Source organism: Mus pahari, chromosome 11 (assembly GCF_900095145.1).
Source record: "Mus pahari chromosome 11, PAHARI_EIJ_v1.1, whole genome shotgun sequence".
Classification (NCBI taxonomy): Eukaryota; Metazoa; Chordata; class Mammalia; order Rodentia; family Muridae; genus Mus; species Mus pahari.
In genome coordinates, this window is record NC_034600.1 from 34766154 (window position 1) to 34786246 (window position 20093).

The 20093-nt window shown below is 42.8% G+C and overlaps 2 protein-coding genes across 3 annotated transcripts in view; one reads left to right on the forward strand and one right to left on the reverse strand.

Moving 5' to 3' along the window:
• Positions 1-4946, reverse strand: part of Nln (neurolysin) — an 87638-nt gene extending 82692 nt beyond the window's left edge. The window contains exon 1 of one of the 2 annotated variants that reach the window (XM_029544064.1): positions 4754-4832. Coding sequence is in view for 1 of the 2 variants with exons in the window: in XM_021208260.1 (XP_021063919.1) it covers positions 4754-4794 (41 nt within the window). In the remaining variant the exon portion in view is untranslated. Of the gene's footprint in view, positions 1-4753 lie in introns of both variants that reach the window. The other variant, XM_021208260.1, reaches the window with a different exon arrangement.
• Positions 4947-5089: 143 nt separating this feature from the next.
• The window catches only part of Sgtb (small glutamine rich tetratricopeptide repeat containing beta), a 33411-nt gene continuing 18407 nt past the window's right edge, over positions 5090-20093 (forward strand). Inside the window, exons 1-4 of the mRNA XM_021208514.2 lie at positions 5090-5315; positions 6423-6542; positions 13295-13398; positions 16355-16424. Of these exons, the coding sequence (XP_021064173.1) occupies positions 6443-6542; positions 13295-13398; positions 16355-16424 (274 nt within the window). The 5' untranslated portion in view covers positions 5090-5315; positions 6423-6442. The remainder of the gene's footprint in view (positions 5316-6422; positions 6543-13294; positions 13399-16354; positions 16425-20093) is intronic.

Consider the following 20093-nt stretch of genomic DNA (forward strand, 5'->3'; position numbering starts at 1 on the left):
ACCCTTTCCTCAAAACTGGTCCTTGGCAGCAATGGATCAAGCTCAGCTCCTTGTGCACGACAAGCACTTTACTTTCTAAGCCAATTCCCCAGCCTGTAAATATGCTTTTTTTTTTTTTAGGAAAGACTGTGATAAGGACCAAAGTCCTGAAAGTTATGTATGCCCTTTGATTTACAAATTCTATTTCTAAGAGCTTACACTAAGAAATTAAAGGTTTGAGAAAGACTTATTAAGAACATTTAAGCTTGGTATGGTAGTGCATAAAAGTAATCCGAGCACTACAGTAGAGAAAGAAACAATAGGATGCAAACAGGAGGGTGCTAAATGTTAAGTTTCAGGCCATCCTAGGCTACAGAGCAAATTCAAGGCCAGACTGAGTTACACAATGAGACCCTGTCTGTCTGACTGATTCTCTCTCTCTCTCTCTCTCTCTCTCTCTCTCTCTCTCTCACACACACACACACACACACACACATACACACACACAGGACAGGTCATGTATCAAAGTGGACATAGCACAGTGCTAAGTGCTAGCATGACAGCAACTACAATATACAATCTAATCTCCAGGTTCCTGGTCTGTTTATTCACAAGAAATACAACTGATATTCTCATCAACCACCCTACCTGTGAAGCTGTCTGGGAACAACAAACATATAGCAGTTCTGCCAATAGGAAAGAAAACATATACCTGACCTCTGTTAAAAAACAAAAAAAACAAAAAAACAAAAAAACCTGGCCCAGTTATGCCCCAGTGCTACAGTAAACAGAAAAAAGAGAACAGAAGCCTCACATGTTATTTACTATCAACATTTTTGGGTGGATAGCATTTGAAACAACAGACTCTATACTAGTCATTTAAGCCCAAAGCTAAGGACTACTTCTGTATACGATGACTGTCCTAGTCACAGCTGTACTGCTGTGAAGAGACACCAAGACAACTTTAATTGGGGGTTTTCTTACAGTCTCAGAGGCTCAGCCCATTGTCATCATGGTGGCCAGGTGTAGTGCTGAGATTAACCTGGTCCAGAGAGAGGGGTGGGTAGGAGAGAGGCTGACTGCCATGGACTTCTGAAACCTCAAAGCCCACCTCTTGCAATACATTTCCTCCTACCAGGCCACACCCACTCCAACAAGGCAGCACCTCCCAACCCTTCTCAAGTAGTGCCACTCCCTGATGACAAAGTATTCAAACATGAGCCTGTGGGGACCATTCCTATTCAAACCACCACAGTGACTATTATCTATGTCTTCAAGTGATGTAAGAGTTAATATACTTACAGTAGATTACTAATACTAACCACCCCTTTCTACCCCTGTTTCTTTGAGGCAGGGTCTCACTCTGAGACCCAGGACAGCCTGGAACTCATAATCTTCCTCCCTCAATCTATCGCATGCTGAGGCAGCAGGCACATACCATGGTACCTGGCATATTACTAACTTCTAAGAAGATAACAATTTTGAGACTTTTTATATATTTATTTCTTTGTATACATGAATGAAGAATCAGTCAATGCTGAATATATAAGCAGTTTCCCACATTTAGAAGGCAAATAATGTCACAAGTTTGTATAGTGGACCCTGAGACCAGGTCAAGGAAAACATGAGGTGCAGAATCTTCCATAATACTGAAGCTTACAATACAATTTTTTGCTTCATAGACCTTTGTGATGATAATGAAATCAATGGTGTATAAAACTGTTGCCATCTTTGCACTTAAAACTATTACTACCATTGGTAGACAAATTCAAGGCCTGTGATGGTTTGTATATTCTTGGGCCAGGGAGTGGCACCATTTGGAGATGTGGCCTTGTTGAATAGGTGTGACCTGGTTGGAGTAGATGTGTCACTGTGGGTGTGGGCTTAATATCCTCACCCTAGTTGCCTGGAAGTCAGTCTTCCACTAGCAGCCTTTGGATGAAGATGTAGAACTCTCAGCTCTGCCTTTGCCATGCCTGCCTGGATGCTGCCATGCTCCCACCTTGAGGATAATGGACTGAACCTCTGAACCTGTAAGCCAGCCCCAATTAAATGTTGTTTTTATAAGACTTGCCTGGGTCATGGTGTCTGTTCACAGCAGTAAAACCCTAACTAAGACAAGGCCTAAGACACTCCTGCTAAAAAAGAATCTCAGTTGATTACTCTTGCACTAAACATTGTTTATTAAGTCTCAACACTTCACTGTGGACGTACGGCCAGGTGCATACACATCACTTCTGAACAATGGTGTTCCAGAGGAACTGACTACACAAATCACAGCATTTGTGCAAGTGAAGGAACCGTGAGACAAAAAAGTACCTTCTTTTCTCCCCTCCTTTGTTTTTTTTTTTTTGGGGGGGGGGGTGTTTCAAGACAGGGTTTCTCTGTATAGCCCTGGCTGTCCTGGAACTCACTTTGTAGACCAGGCTGGCCTCCAACTCAGAAATCCACCTGCCTCTGCCTCCCGGGTGCTGGGATTAAAGGCATGTGCCACTACGCCCGGCTCTTTTCTCTCTTTCTTTTCATGGAATACCCTGTATTTTTTTTTTTTTTAGAAATTAACAATTTTTTTTTTTATTCTGGGTCTTACCATATATGCTGAGCTGGCCTTCAACTCTTGATCCTATTGTCCATGTCTTCAATGCTCAGATTACAGGAATGTGTTGCTATACTTGATGATAATAGTATGTTTAATGACAAACAAATCAGAATTATTCTGCTTGTCCATCCAGTTATAGTCTATGGGTTCAATTCCAGCACAACAAGAATTCTGGGTTTAGAATACTAGTAGGTGTGTGAGGTGGACCATGCTTGTTACTGCAGCAACTGGGAGGCTGAGACATGAGGACCATGAATTCAAGGCCAGTATGGGCTTTATTACAGCAAGACCCTGTCTCAAAAACAAAACAAACAAAACAACAAGCAAACAAACAAGCAAAACTATCCCCAGAGAAGTAATCAAGTGAGACTGTCACTTCAAGGAAAAATACAAGGATGTATGTAGTCACTAATAAAATTCCAGACCGCAAATGAAAACCAGAATGTTAGAGAATCCTATCCACTACAGTGAACACTTTTGAAGACTTCTAATAAAAATGGATGGTAACCCTGAGAGATGTGACATTAGATAGTATGTAATAAAATAGGTCAACATCAGGAAAACTCCATAGCACAGCCACTTATTCCCAAATGAACTGTGACTGGAGTTTCAAAATCATGCAGAGTACCCTCCCAATTTAAAAAGAAGGATACACCAAGTGGACTTAACGTAGCAGCATAAGAAGAGCCAGTGGTACATGCCCCCAACTCTACTCTGCAGCTCACCCTTAAAAAACCACTGACCATGGTTAGTTCAGAAAGCTATTAAAATATTCTTCTCTATCTACCTATATATGAATGTGAAGTAAGGTTTTTCCTTCTTAAATCAAAATAAAATGGAGAAACAGCTTAAATGTACAGGTATATGTAGTAATCAGGCTGTTCTGTATTGTCAGTCCAGCATCCACTGACAAGATAAATAGAAAAATATGCATATGCAATAATTATTACTATTTGATAAACATTAATCTTTATGAATGTCCCAGTTTTAATTGTATATGATTAACTATCGGTAGATATAATCGACAACAAAATTAATGTTCCTAGGTTCTCAGTGATTTTTTTAAAGGTAAAGTAGTCTCAATATTAAAAAGTTAGAGAAGAGAGCTAGCAGCTTTATAATGGAAATTTATTCTCTCTTCTTGCTTTCCATTAAATGAAAAAAAGAACTTCATTTCTAGGCACAGCTCCATTTGACAGCTTCACCACTTCCAGCTTGGAGTCCAGAAAAAACAAACCCTGCTCAAATAATGGTCACAGTCATCAGGTGAACTCTGCAGAATCACTATTGTCCCCTGGAAGCACAAGGACTAAGGAACACAATGATCCACGCAGATGAGTGGCAAAACACAATAGAAAATGACGGAAAAGCAGAAACACTGATGGTTGAAATAGTTGTGTGCACATCTACAAACCCCACAAAGTTCTTTTTCCCCGTTGAACTTTCACATGAAATTTCAGTGTAAGGCAGATTTGGCAATGGTAGGTGATGGCGGCTTTGTTCCCGAAAACCCCGCATATCCGTGCAAAGAATTTAATTCTCTCACCATTTTGCTACTGGTCTGTTGCACAGGGGTGTGGTTAGAGCGCTAGGAAGCAATTCAAAGCGGCAGCCCCAAACCGTGTCCAAGCAACAATTCTGGACCAAGTCAATTTGCCAGGTTAAGAAACCGAATGTTTTAAGGAAGGAGGGAGATAAAAATGAAGTTAGAAAGCAAGGACGGAAATAAGTATGAAACCCAAAGCGGTCTCGGGTGTATATTAAATGCCTGGACCGCTAACAAGTGCATGAGGTGCATACGAAAATGCTTGCTTTCTGGAGTCCACAGCTGCGGCACTTTCTACATCAGGTCCGCAGTTCAGAAGGGCGCGTCGGTCTATCCTTCCGTATTTATTTTGGGTTGGGTCTGTGAACCCACCAATTCTCACAGACTGCGGCTGAAGCAAATCCCAAACAAAGGGGAAAGGACGGCCTCCTGAGGGAAGCGGGAAGGGAAAGGTGGCCCCAGGTTGCTGCACCAGGTGTCCCTACGGAGTCCATCAAGCAGGCAGAGGGCAAGAACCGTCCCAGAGGCATCCCGGGTGGGTGTAGTAGGGCTGCACCAGGCCCCACGGCAGTCGTCGACAGACGACCCCACCCTGCCCACGGTCAAGGTTAACCCGCCCACTAGAGTACCTGTGGAGGCCTCGCAGAGCCGAAAGGCACAGGGTGATCATGGGCAGGTCGGGAGGCCGGCAGCAGCTGGCGCGTGGTCCTCCGGCTTGGAAGATGCAGGAGGCGGGCGGTGGAGTCTGCGGGCCCGGAAGCCGAGAGTGGGCCGCTCGGAGGAGACCAGATCTCGAGACTGAGGCCGCTAGCCAGCGCCCTCCCACGTGCTGCAGGCCCACGCCTACGCCGTGGCCCCGCCCCTCGCCCCGCCCCGCATCCGGTCCGTCCTCGGACCGGCCCCGCCCCGAGGTCCTCGCCCCGCCCCCTCTCTCTGCCTCGCCTCCACCCCACCCCTCTGTGCCCTGCTCCGCCCCTGGGGCGGATCCAGCGAGCACCGTCGTCCGAGAGCTGTGCGAGCAGCCGGGTGGGCTGAGGGGGCGGCGGCAGCGTTGGAGCCGGGGAAGTTTGGGAGACGCGGCCCCCTCTGCGATCCTGAGCACCGCTCAAGCCCCGAGGACCGCGGGGGCAGGCGGACCCGCTTCCCGACGCCCCCGGGCCCCGCAGCCGTCATCTCGTGTCCTCTTGGCTGGTAAGGGGCTTCTCTCTGGAAAGGGTGCGTCTCCCGCAGCCCCAGATGGAGGCCTGCACCGCGCACCCCCTGCAAACACCGTCTGGGTTGAGGCAAAGCCGGGGTACAACGGGGAGGGAACCATGGGGGTGGGAGGTGGATGTGATTGGAGATGTAGGAGGGGAAGCTTGGAGGAGGTTGGACAGCTCCCCCCACCCCCATTCTGTTTCCCTCTTCTGCCCCGGTCCTTAGTCAGTGCGTGAAATAACCTCTCTGGCCTAGGGAGTAGATTCGCCTTTAAAAGAAGTACAAAGCTAATAAACATCCTAGCGGCGGGTACCACACCCTGGCTGTGAATTAGGGATCTCGGGGAGCAGATTGCTGATACGATTTAGTGGAAATAAGCCATTAATGCCACCTGGCCCTGCGCCACTGTTTGGATGCATAGTATTCCATGTGAATGAACGGGGCCAGGAGCTTCCAGCTTGTCCACGAGAGCACAGCTACTGCAGGCAGGGGCAGATAGGTTTGTACTATCTGTCGGGTTAGACGGTGATTTCTGACCAGCGTGCTGATTAAATAGAAACGCCGGGTTTTTAACAATAACACTCAGTGGTTGAATAACCTTTCCACAGAGGCTTGTCGTCAGCAAGTAACTCTCAACCTACAAAAGTAGTGGAGTATAAATGATTAATACATTAAAAAAAAAAAAAAGCACCTCTTGGAATAAAGGAAGATGCTCTCACTGTGGCTCACATTCTGAGTCAGCAGTACGAAATCTCCCTCAACTTAGAAGCGAGGCCTTTCAAGGGTGATTCTCCATATGTCTGCACTCCTAATACTTTCTTGTATCTGTATCACATACGCTGTTAAGTCTTGGAGAGCTCTAGGCTTTGCTACACATGTTTTTGAAAACCTGCCTTTTTTTTTTTTTTTTACTGATGCAAACTTTAACATAGTTTAATAGTGCTGGGTTTGAATGAACATGTGGAATACATTACTGTAACCACTTGTGCTTTCTGGACCCTTTAAAGAGAGAAAAGTAATTAAGATGATGAATAGTTTTGCTTTTATTCCTTTTAACTTAGTGGATGGCCCTTGATAGTTTCCTCTTCTTTTTTAATCAAGGAGATATTTAAGCGTCTAAAATGTCATCTGTGAAGCCCCTTGTTTATGCAGTTATTCGTTTCTTGCGGGAACAAAGTCAGATGGACGCATATACTTCTGATGAACAAGAAAGTTTGGAAGGTAGGCACCTATTCTTTGTGTCATAATTGTAAAGAAACACTAAAATAGCTACAATCCAAAGCTTATGATTTTTAATAAACAAAATCAGGATATTTTGTTGAGAGGCTTAACTAAATAGTTATTTCTGTTTTCTGAGGCTTGTTTTAACTAATAAGAAATAGAACTATTTGTTTACTGAAAAATTACTGTCAGAAGTATGTCATTCATATTTTAGGGAAGTTTTTCATCATGGGAACATTATTCCCCATGAACAGACTAGGAAATTGGATTATTTAAGCAACAGAATGGCTACTATGTAACAAAGCTGACGTTTAAATTCAAATTTATACTTCAAAGATTTTTCCCTTTTTTTCTAATAGCAAAGAATCTCATTCTGAACATATGAAAATACCTTAGTCATTGCAATAGCACCATGTTAAAAAAAAACAACTAAGTAATTATTACTGTTACTGAACTCTAGCAAATGATACTTTTAGATGGTACATAAGAGGATGTCGCCCTTGTTTTATGTGAGCTTTAAATCTTGGATTCAGTAATCTGTGAAGCTAAGCAGGACTAGAGGAGTACCATTGCATTTCCTTGACGCCATCACTTCATGTTTATGCACTATAAAATTTTAACTCCGCATAGCCATAAGAAGGCAAAACAGTGTAGACAGATAGGCTGGTGGAAGTTCAGTGAGCCTGGCTTCCTTGTGGTCTGCAGACTTCATTATCACAATGGGAGCACACTGGGGAGAGCTTAATAAATAGCAGGCAGGTTGGAATTTCCCTTCTCTGAGCTGCCTCTCCTATAGAGGGGCTCATCTATTAATTCTGTATACTTCCTTTGTCGACATGCTTTAAGTTAGATGTACATCAAAGTTGGACATTTGTTCCTCTGGTGAGATTGATGTCTTTGCAGGCGGCAATGAGAGGAGCAGGTGAGGCACAGTGGGAGGACATTGCAAATGAGCCTATTTAATATTAAGGTCTTTTGTCCTCCCTGACCATCAGACCATCAGATAAAGGTAGTTTGGCTAGTGAAGGAAAGTCTTGATTGCAATTGCTCTGTAGCAACAGAGGAAGGCAATCACATTTAAAAAAAAAAAAAAATTTCTCTTCTAATCTAAGCCAGTATGATGTTTTTTATGAAGAAGAAAGAAAATCGAGAGTATTTTAAAAACCAAGACGTTATGTCCTATTTTTAGAGTGGCGTTCAGCCAAAAATATGTGCCTTCAGCTGTTTGTTATATATGGAGTCAGAAATGGTGCCAATTGTTTGTGACTGACCCCTATTTTTGACTCTGTGAGTCTAATTTAATTGAACATGAAATCATGTGGAGGTGTCTGCCCACCTTCTAGACATTTAAAAAAGCCTTAGGGTAGGATCGGTTGTTGGAGCAGCAGCTTTTCCACTGTGTGGAGCTGCGGTCTACCAGCTTTGCTGTTTATCCCCAGATTCCTGATTGTTGTCCTCTCTGACGTCTCCTCTGTTTGTTGTGGTTTCAGCATCCCATCAGTCACTCTCGAAAGCATTACTTCAGTCCTAACTCCTTCCAATCCTGACAAACTCCCGGAACATTCTTGTCTTTCTTTTCCGCTGGCCTCTTGGGTTTTTCTGTTCCTCTGGTCTCAACCACTTGGTTATTCAATAGATCAGTGTTTTCTGAATTCAGGGAAGCTCTGTAAAGTCTGGAGACATGTTTGCATGTCACCACCTTTGGAGAGGCCTGGTATTATGGCCTCTCCTGGGTAGAAGCCATAGATGATGCTAAACACTTGACAGTGCACCAGACAGCTCTTGATAACATGGAGTTATCTGATCTAAAGTGTCATGGTGATGAGACTTAGAAACCTTTTCCTAGACTGTATCACCCCAGATTGTATTCCACCCGCCGTCTCTGTCCTCCGCACTTTACTCCTGGCCCCTACTGCCTGTGTTTCTAGCACACTTCCTCCACGATCCGTACCCCAACAATTCTTTGACCAACCTCTCCAATCCACTGATCCCATACTTTCCCCTACTTCTACCTTACTTGTCTTAAATTCTGTGGTGCATAGTTATGATATTTTCTTGTATTATTTCTCCCATCTTGAAATAACTGGACCTTATTTAATTTTAACTCTCTACCTACTCAGTGTCTATATCCATCTGGCTATAAATGAATGGAGCAAGATGTACAACTTCGATGGCTGACTATGTCGATTCATGACTGTGTACCTTACGCAGACCTTTAATGCTGCTAGGTGATCAGGGTATTTGTTACTCATTCATTTATTCATTCATCCCTTACTGTCCTACATGGTCATTTTAATATGTTCTTTCATCTTCTGAATCCCCAGGCTTCCTTTTCAGCCCTTATGCTTCCTTCACCATAAAAAAAGAAATAAATAATAGTAAAACGACATCTACCAGCTTCTACACTATGTACATCCCTCGCTGTCAGTACCCACATGCTTTGCCTAGCTGCCTGCCTGTTGCCATAGGTGGACTAGCTATATTCCCTTCTCAGAGAAATCTCTCTACTGGCACATTTTGTCCCATCCCCTCTCAACCATCCATGACTTCACTGTAGTTTCTTCTCCCTATTTGTCCTACGTCATCAAATTTTCAGTCCGCTGAATCATCCAGTCCTCTTTCATTAAAAAAAAAAAAAAAAAAAAAAAAAGCCAAAGAAACGTGAACAGGGCTGGAGACATGGCTCAGTGGTTAAGAGCACTTACTGTTCTTCTAGAGGACCCAGGTTCTGTTGAAAATGGTTCACTCTCACCAATAGCCCTAGCTTCAGGGAGATCTGATGCCCTCTTCTGTTCTCTGAGGGCACTGCATTCACAATGGATATTTTTACACACAAACATACATAAGTGAAAAATAATTGGTGGAGGGGTTGGCTCAGTGGTTTAGCACGCTGACTGGCTGTTCTTCCAGAGGACCTGAGTTCAATTCCCAGCATCCACATGGTGGCTTACAATTGTTCAACTCTAGCTGCAGGGGATCCAGTGCTCTCTTCTGATCTCTGGGGGCAATGGGTGCACATTTGCAGCACAGAGCTATATACATACACCCATATACATAAGAATATTTTAAGATGGATATTCTCATGGTTCTGTTCAATCCCTCTTATGGTTTTTTGTATCCCTTTGTAACAAAGCTATTTGAAAGAGTTGTCTATACTTATTTTTACAATTCTCTTATTTCTTAACTAAAAAAAAAAATTAATCCTTTATCTCCATCCTTTCTGTTCTTATTAAAGGTATTAGTGATTTCTGTGTCTAGTTAAACAGTTCTTATTCCTTATCTGACTTTCTTTTTTTTTTAAGACAGGGTTTCTCTGTGTAGCCCTGACTGCCCTGGAACTCGCTCTGTAGACCAGGCTGTTGTCAAACTCAGAGATTCACCTGCCTCTGCCTCCCCAGTGCTGGGATGAAAGGCGTGTACAGCACTGACAGCCCTTCATCCTGTTCTTAAGTATTTCTCTTCTAGACCACTTACTTCTCCCTTGCTTATTTTCTCATCCCATCTCTCATTCTTTCTCTCCATGGCTGGATCTCTCTTTTCTTGACTTATCATGCTCAGAGTCGATGGCTTGGATAGTTTGTTTGTCTGTCTGTTTTTGCCATTATCTACACTCATTTCTTTGCTGAGATTTTTTTTAGCTTGTTTGCCTGACCCCACATTTGTATGCTGATAGTTCTCAGCACTGTGCCCCCAGTCGAGCCCTTTCTTCTATATTCAGCTGCCTTCCCCGCAGCTCTACATGCATGTCTAGTATGCTTCTCAAAATTCACATTGCCAAAACTGAACTTGCAGTCTTCCCACCTAAAATCTGTTCCACCCACAACTACGCTGTCTTCGAGACTTGGGCATCATTCCAGGGTCTTGTTTTTCTCCCACTCCAGATCTAACTGTTGATAAATCTTGTTGTCTGTGCCTTCCACAGTCAGTCTGTCTTTCTCAAGGTCTCCTTGTGTAACTATATACTGGAACTCTCTCTATGGACTAGCTTGGTTTTACATCATAGACGTCTGCCTGCTTCTGCATGGTCAGTGGTGGAAATAAAGGTGTGCACCACCACACCAGGTCTAAAAGTCTTTACTTTCAAAATGCATCTTGAGTCAGAGGTTGGGGAATATAGTTCAGCCATAGAATGCTTGCCTGGTGTGCCCTGGAGTGTGCAAGTCCCCAGCATTGCAAAAACAAACAAACAAACCCATAAAATACATTTTGAGTCTATCCAAGTTTACCACTTCCACTGGTATCTCCCATGGCTGAAACTGCTTGTTGCTTGTTCTACTGTGATAACCCCTGACTCGTCTTTCTTCACCTGCTCTGGCTCTTTGGACTGTCCACATTCAAACATCTCTTATGTCTATGGCAGATTCTGTTCTTCTTATGCAGAATCTTGCCAGGACTCCTTATATTACTTAGTCATTGTATAAAGAATCTATACAATTTGGACATATTGTCCACCTACTGTTTTTCATTTAGTGTCAGCCAAATTAGCTTCCTTATTGAAAAAGCACCAGATCCTTGTGCCTAAAGGCGTCTGCACTGGCTGTTTCCTTGGCCTGGAATAGCCTCTCCTCATCCCTACCTGCTGCAGTGATAACACTTCCATCTCCTCCAAGTCGTTGCCAGGTTTCTTTCTCCAGGAGGCCTGCCCTGAACTCTTAAGTTAAATCTGCAGTCTACATTCCTGCTCAGCTTCTGCCCTCCCTAGCCTCCTGGCCCCTGTTTCTTATTATGGTTCTCATCTCAATCCCTTCTCCAAGATGTTAAGTTCCTGTTCACTGCTATAGCAAGTATCTAGAAAGGGGACCTACATGTGATAGCTATTACTTATGTGAATGTGATGGATTGGGCTCCATAATCTCGGCCTTTCACTTAGATTTATATCTTGGTTTCTAAGTCTAGCTGGCAGAATACATCACCCCCTCCACATAGTACTTTTGTGAAGTGAATCCATCCTGTTTCTTTAGCTTGGAAGTTCTGGGGTCTGGGTTTTTTTGTTTGTTTGTTTGCTTGTTTGTTTTTTGGTTAATGACTTGTTTTTGTTCTCTTGATCTCTTCTTGTGTCTGTGAACTTATGTTTGGGTTTGGCTGTTTAGGTTTTGGGAGGCAGGAGAAATGCTCTCTACCCTGGGTCTGATCATTTTATATTTCCTTGTTTGATGTTTGACTGCAGACAGAGAAGCCAGCAGTTCCCATTTGTTGACCATCCACTGCTTGCCAGACTCTGGTAAAGTGAAAGACAAGTTAATAGGCCCGGTTCTCAAAGAGATGACCTAACACGAGACACATGCATGCAGACCATCTGACACACAGTGACCCGATAAACTACACAGAACAACAATCTGGTCCAGGGTTGGGGGAGGGAGGTGCAAGAGTAAACAAATGCATATGCATTTTGTATTATTGGTTTTTTTAAAATTATTTTTGTATTATTGTAAGTGCTAGAGCAAGGAGAGGGCCTTCATCTGCAGTCCGATATTTTAAATGCAGCTTCATCAGTTTGGGAGAAAAAGAAAAGGAGAAGGCCACATTCTTATAGTTCTAGCTACTGAGGAGGCCAAAATATCAAAACACAGCCAGAAATAGAAAGAAGTATAGGGGAACAGATTGTTTTCTCCCTAACGTATACTTGTACTTCTTATCACTGAAAACTGGGTGCTTTATTCAGGCCTGTTCTAAGGAGACTTTTCCTGTGGCTGCTGAGGGTAATAGTATTTATTTTATGACAGGGATACTTTCCTCAAGACTACAATTAATATACAAGGTATCTTTTAAAAGTTTCACAGAATGTACATGCCTCTATTCCTCCTGTTGGGAGGGCAGTGGTAGGGCTGGTCCTTATCTGGGCTCTGGGAGCCCACCTGGTTTCCTGCTTCTCTCTCTAGGCTGTTCTCAACATTCCCACCGGCTGTTTAGTTCTAAACACAGACAGTTATTTTCCTTCACTAAATCCTTGAAAGCCATCCATTTCCCAGTAGCACAGAGTCCCGCTCTTTAAAAATGTCATTGAAGCTGCCTTGTGATCTGCTTTCTTTGATTCTTACATAATCTCCATTCGTGTCTTTGCATCAGTCTGTACCTTGCACCCTTGCTGTACCAACCAGTTACTTTGTCCTCCACCAAAAATAGATGAGGCTGCTGTCATCATTGAGCATGCTGGATATTTTGCTTTATAATCTGGACAGTGATTTGTTTTTCCTGTTATGTTTATTGCTGTCCCTCTAACGTCTTGGAACAGAACTTTACACATAGTAGGCTCACAGTAAATTTGCATATGTGAATGAATATTTTAGAACAGACCTATTTTCATGTTACTATGCCAGGATTAATATTTAATGCCTTCTTCAGGCCAAATATTACTAATTTTCATCAAGTTGAAATCTTGCTTTTCTCATATGAAAGATGTATAACATTTGGTTTGTTTAATGCATTGGTGGTTAATTAGACATTACTATTGGAATGTAAGGGGTTAATGTTATTCTCTTCTGGTAACCTTCAACAAGAATATAATGCACTATGTATATATCTTCAGAAATTATATTCTGGCTAACATTTACATTTTAGTGAGAGATAAGAGATTACTGTCCGTCTGCAGTAGTTCATCTATAAACAGAAATCTTTATGCAGCTGGACCAATTAGTTTTCCTTATGTTCTTTGACCATAAACACTAATTTACTACAGATTACATTTCTATAAGGAAAACCAGAAGGCTCCTTTGTAAAGTTGCTCATGCTTGCTGCCCTTGCTTTATTTCTAGTTGCAATCCAGTGTCTGGAGACCGTTTTTAAGATCAGTCCAGAAGATACACACCTGGCCGTTTCTCAGCCTTTGACAGAAATGTTCACAAACTCCGTCTGTAAGGTCTGTAGGCATTTTTTTCCTCATTAGTATTTGATGCAAGTATGACACAATTTTACCTTGGTTTTTTTTTGTTTGTTTGTTTGTTTAAGATTTATTTATTTATTATATGTAAGTACATTGTAGCTGTCTTCAGACACCCCAGAAGAGGGCATCAGATCTAGTTATGGATGGTTGTGAGCCACCATGTGGTTGCTGGGATTTGAACTCTGGACCTTTGGAAGAGCAGTCAATGCTCTCAACCGCTGAGCCATCTCACCAGCCCCTACCTTGGGTTCTTACTAGTTGAAGGGCAAGGTCTACAAATAGCCTGAGTGGAAAAGAAGTAGGTGTTATGGATATTATTTAGGAACTAAAATATACCTCACTTAATATGCTTTAGATGGCCATATTAGCAGCTGTTCTTACATACTCACCTTGCCTACTTTGAAGTCTTTTATAGTTTATTTTTAAATTTCCAAGATCTATGGTGCTGGAGAGATTGCTCAGCAGTTAACAGCACACACTGCTTCTTCAGGAGCCCTGGGCTGTGTTCCTAGGGTCCGCTTTGGGTGCAGTTGTTCTGTGTTGTGGTTGAGCTTTGCTTAATGAAGAGTTTTGGAGTGATACTGTTACAGGACGTGTAAGCTTGGCTTCAGGTGGGCGCTGCTGACCGCACGTTTAGCCGCAGTCCCTACCCTCTGTTTCTGGAGTAGAGTACTTGTAATGAAGATGGACTTTGGTAGTTATAGTCTTAGAAGAGATGAGCTCATAGGACAAGATGTAGGGAGCTCCTTTGCTCTTCCTTCTGTCTTCGTACTTTGATTAAGATTGAACTCTTTTGTCTTTTTCATTGTGTCTGACCTTGCAGCTTCCTGAGGTTCTCTGTTTTGGTCACCCAATAAGACCATGGCCGAAGCAGATCTTTACACTCAGGGTCCCAAGGGCTCTGTGTCCAGCAGCACTTGGAATTTGCTTGCTCCTTAGCTAGTGTCTCCAGTGACTTAGAACTGATGGTATCACAGCTGATGACCATTATTCCTGTCTCCCAGGAACCTCCAGTTGACTTCTACACTCTCTTTCACCAAAGCTCTGTTGCTGTAATTCTCCGATTGTACTTAATTGTGAGAGAGTTGTTGTATACTGTTTTACAATGTAAAGTGGTTGAGAGTGATTCCCTGTTACTTCTTCAGGGTGTTAATTGTGGTAGCCTCTCCCTGTGAGGGTCTGCGGGCTGTGTATCTCCTCATCATGTTAACACTGCAGCAGAGAAAGTCTGAAGTGTGCCTGAGGCAGCCTTCACATCCTTATGATTAGTTTGTCTTGTCAAACGCACTTGAATGTGGAGTTGATGACTCTACTTTTAGAATTCTGCTTGTTTCTTTCTGCCCCCGTATTTTGGTTTTATACATACGTGAAGTGGACCCGGTCCCTTTATTTAAAGTATGTAACACTTGCCAACACATTCTTGCTGCTCGGGCTCAGTCAGGGAGTATGAGGAATGATTCTTCCATGTAAAACAGTGATGACTTCATCTTAAAAGGTAAGGGGTTGGAAAAGAACATAAAGTATAATCACATATTCAGTATGCCTTTTTTCTGACCCGAAAGATTCATTTTTTGATATTAATAAACTGTATGGGCTTGGTGGAAGCCAGAAAATAGACAGAAGATAGAGAGCAGGTTCTGTAGAGCAGCAGGGACCATGTCTTGGAACCACAGTTAAGCAGTGGACGGAGCGTGAGTGATCCTCTCTGTTTCTGTGTCTTGTGCCCCATTGAAAAGGCTTGTGGATATTTGTCTAATTAGCAAAGTACTTTTCCACATTCCATTTATCACTTTCCTCAAAACCTTAGTTCAGATGAAGGATTACCTTGTATTTTAAGTGCCGGACGTTGGCACAAAAGCAAGAAGTTACTCTTTTTTTTTTTTTCCTTCAGTATTGCTGACTTAACTTCAGAGTGAAGTTAAAAACAATATGATTTTTCCAAGGTCTTCACTGAATAGAAAGACACAGATATTCCCCTTGTCCCTCAGAGCACACCAGAATGTTCAGTTTACTTTAGAGGCACCTTTGGTTTGAAACTTAGGCCTGGAGGTTTGAGGATGGTAGAAGGTGCTGGTGTACAAGTTCATGCTGTAGTTCATCTCACCTATTTTTTTCTTATGTGACTATTGTTTAAAATACTGGACAATACAGAAAGATGTAAGGAAGAGACTAAAGGTTTTATTTCCAAATATTAACTAGTATTAACTTTTAGAATACATGTAGATTTTTAGATTCACCTTAGTGTGTGAATCAGTGTGTGTGTGTGTGTGTGTGCGCGTGCGTGCACGCACACATTTTTGTATGCCTTTAAGTGATCACATTATAGATTCTCTTTTCATTGAAAAATGGTATTAAGATACATGTTTTAGGATAATAAACACACTACTCTAGAAGTTTCTAGTTCTGATATTGCTCTTTGTATATCAATTACACATTTCATTCCTGGAATGGGGTTTCTGGCTATGGGCAAATAAAGCTGAATCTGTAACTCCAGCTCCAAGGCAGGAGGGTCACACGTTTGATGCCTGCCTGGGCTATCAAGTAGGTTCAGAGGTGGCCTAGGCGGTCTAGTGGGAAAGACCCTACCCTGAGGTCAAGTGAAAGGGCAAAACCTTCACTCTGGTGCTCCGGCCCAGCAGCCAGCAGAGCACTGGCCGGCATTTCTGAGGTCCTAGGTTGAATGTCCAGCACTGGAAGAAAGAGTTGGTTCTCAGGTGCCTGTTATTATCTAGAAAAGTTCAACCAATCATATTTCTAATCAAAGTACACGAGAGAACCTTTTCCCATTTCTTGTTAGCATTTATTCAGGTGTTACATTTAGTGAAATAGAATTACAGGTGAGTTACTGAAACGTGTGCAGTTTACTACTATTTATAGATTTGGAATATCTTTTCGTGTAGCTAAAAGGCAGCACGTTCTGATTCCATTTCAGAATGACGTAAGGCCTCTTTCAAACTCGGTGCCTGAGGATGTGGGAAAGGCGGATCAGCTGAAGGATGAAGGTAAATACCGCCCTCCCGCTCGCCCTGGGGGTTACTCTGGAGAGGACAACTCTAAGGTGGCAGTGTGATTGTTTGCATTGTCAAGACTGCACTGTCCTCATTCCCTATGGCCTTTCTGGAACGGATGTGAATGGGATGGGTAAGAGGCCTGGTGACAGAGTGCCCTGTCAATACCAAGACCGTCAAGACTAGCTAGTATCTAGTCAGCCTCACTGAATAAATAAATACCTTATGGGCTGTTTACTTTGAACTGTGCTTGCTATTTGACTCAATTCTCCTTTATTTTTAACCAAAAAGAGGTAATTAATTTTAAGTGTTATTTTAACTTTCACATATAATTAATGTTTTAAAGGATTTTGAAGTTTATTAATGCATGCATATGGCATCTGTCTTGTTCATTTTATTACATTTTATTACATCCTTGTTCTTCAGTCTTATTGTAGGGTTACATTATAAAGTAGGTTAGTCTCTGTTTTCAATTTTGTTTCCTCTAAAAATGATATTGTCAGAGTACCTTGAAATCTTAAAAGTGCCATTACCTCATAATTTACATGTAAAATAAAAGCAACGCCCAATACTCATTGTGTTTACCGAGAGGTTCTAGTTCAGCCATCCAGATGCAAATTGTACGTTTTGTAATTGGAGCAGCTTCTTCGGAAGTTCTCCTCCCACTCAGGCTTTGCATCCTGTGGACACTTCAGTGACCTGTATGGTCTCCTCTGCCTTGCATGGCAGCAGCTGGCTTAGCTCTGGTAGTAGTGCTCAGTACAAGGCAAATTGAAATGGTATTTTTGTCCCTTATGCTACTTGCTGTGTATGGCAGTCAGCCTTGGGAAATGGTAATCCCTGCAGAGTGTTTTGTTTGGTTTTGTTTTGACATAATGAGTGTTGGGAGGCTGTGGGCTAGAGGGAAGGGCAGCATGAGACTCCTTGAATACAACAGCTGGGGAGACTGGGTTGCTCCTGCTTTCTCTTTTAACACAAGCTTTTGGTCTTCATTTCACTGAGACATGCCATATGTCAGACATGCTATGGGCAAAGTCTAAATGATGACCCTTCTGTCTAGATTTTGTTGCTTGTGCCAAAACAAATGGCCCTGGTAGGTTGTCAAGTGTTGGATCCTTCCAGGCTGGAGGTGTTAATCAAGGCCGCTTGGTAGCTAGGCCCCTCCTGGAGCATGGCTTTCAGATGTCTCACAAGCTTCTCAAAAGCAGAAGGAGGCAGAAAGGACTGCCAGCTGTTGTCCCCTGATGGGGCTGTGAGAGAGGAAGGAGAATAGCTTGTACTACTACTATAAAGTGTTATACCAATGCCTTATTGCTGTGTTATAGCCTCAGATTTTGTTTGTATCCTGAATCTGCATATTGACTGTCTTATCATTGGAAGCTTTCTAATCATTAACTTAGATTACAGTGCTTGCATATATTTGTAATACACACACACACACACACACACACACACACACACCTACACATTTAAGGTCGTTTGTAGGAAAGACCCAAGGAAGTTTTAATGTCAATGATGGTTAAATGCTGCCCCAAAGCACAAGGTCCCACAGCAGCAGCAGCAGCAGCAACAACAACAACAACAGCAACAAAGTTGCTCTTTTATTATATACAGTTCATTGGTTTATAACATTCACAGATCTTATGGCCAAATCAGTTATTAACCATTTTTACCCATTAGCAGTTACTCAAACCCTCACCTACAGTAGCTTTGGCTTACCCTGGAAGCCTTACCACCTGCCTTTCTTTCTTTTTTCCTTTTTTCTTTTCTTTTTGACAGCTCTTACAGTTGCTTTATTCTTATTGTTGTTGTTTTTGTTTTAGAATTTCTATTTTTAAAAATGTGAGTACACTGCTGTCTATGTTGCTGTCTTCAGACACGCCAGAAGAGGGCGTCAGATCCCTTTACAGACGGTTGCAAGCCACCATGGGGTTGCTGGGAATTGAACTCAGGACCTCTGGAAGAGCAGTCAGGGCTCTTAACCACTGAGCCATCTCTCCAGCCCAAGTTATTTTGTTGTTGTTGTTGTTGTTGTTGTTGTTGTTGTTTTGGTTTTTTGCTTTTAGCAACAATTTTCCATCCCTGTCCCCTTCCAAAACCAAAACCAAAACCAAGACAACTTTAAGCTTGCATCTGAGAGTATTGCTGAAGCGGGGCCCATTTTATTAATGAAGATAAGTTTTTAAAACTGGGCAGGGAAGGTGTTTCTTAGAAGAGGTTGTTGAGCCTCTGAACCAATGAGTTTCTGCTTTTGTCTAACCCCCCCCCCCCCGATGATTCTAATGCAGGTGCTGGGAACTGTGTTTTGAGAAACTCATATCTAAAATACTGACAAACACCCCAGCTTTATCAGGAAAACCATGTTTATGTGAGATGGATCACCTTCCCCGATTTCCAGTATGGAGTTCCCCAGATGCAGAGTCCAGGATTAAACATCTTCTCCGACGTGTTTAGGTCCTCCTACATCCTTCAATGCTAATCTTAGTCTCCATTTACTCCACAGCACATGCACGGCAGTACAGATCAGAATCCAGGGGCCTCAAAGCCTCCCTGTGCAAGAACAGCAGGAGTAGCCACTGCCCTTGAGATTATTCTGATCAATGGGTGTTGAGCAATTGGGTAAACTCCAAAGGTCCTGGAACTAAAAACCTTTTATACTGTGTAGTTTTTCCATGCAGTACCTAGGAAGTAATAAAATCCTCCCACATCCCTCAGGGAAAAATACAAGATTTCCAGTTATTTACTTCCTTAGATGTTAAGCAACCACAAAAAAAACTTAAAAAAAAAAATCTAGACATAGGCACAATGTTGAGCTTCGTTTCAGGAGATCCAAAGCCCTCTCCTGGCCTCAGGCCCAGGAGCACATGCAGTGCACCGACAGGCAAAAGACCCACACGCATAAAGAAAAGAGAAAGGAAGAATTCCATGGAATTCTTTCTACCATATGCTGGCATTTCTACCACAGGAGAGATTAAGTACTGGTCTTGCTGGGCCGATGTTTTAAAATGTAAAAATCTGGAAGAAATAGCATATTATAGTTCTATTAGTTTTGTGTGGAAATGTGTTTAACCCAGGCTTCATGGGAAGGGGCTAAGGCAACTCTAAGAACCACCTGCCTTGCTTTTACTCTTCCTGCCTCCTGCTCTCTGCAGGCTTGTCTCTCACTTTCCTATTAAGCAGCTAACAAACAAAACATGATCGTGGGCAGGAGACCGAGGAATCGCCTAGGCTCTGAGACATCCCGGTCTCAGATGTAGCGTTTCCTGTTCTATCTAGCGGTTCTAACCAGCACACTGGTCACTGCACCCCTTCCTGCGATGCGGTTGCCGAGGAACCCCCCACTTACTCGTTAAATTACTGCCAGCTGTATGTGCAGTTGGTCTTCCTGAAAAATCAGGCTAGTATGGCATCTGAAGTCCTCTCTCTCTAGAAATTAATCTCCTACAACCCCCTTAAAAGGCTTCTACATCCTGCCGAAGAGTTGGTTAGCAGAGTTGGTTTGGCCAGCTAACTTCTAGCAGCCGTCCTAGCATGGCTGCGCAGAGGTGTGTGTGTGTGTGTGTGTGTGGTGAAGGGAAGAGCGGAAGGTCGGGTCTAGCTCGAGGTGGTGACTAAGGAGAGGGGAGGAATACGGCCAGCTCTAAATGGGAGTGAGGAATCGAA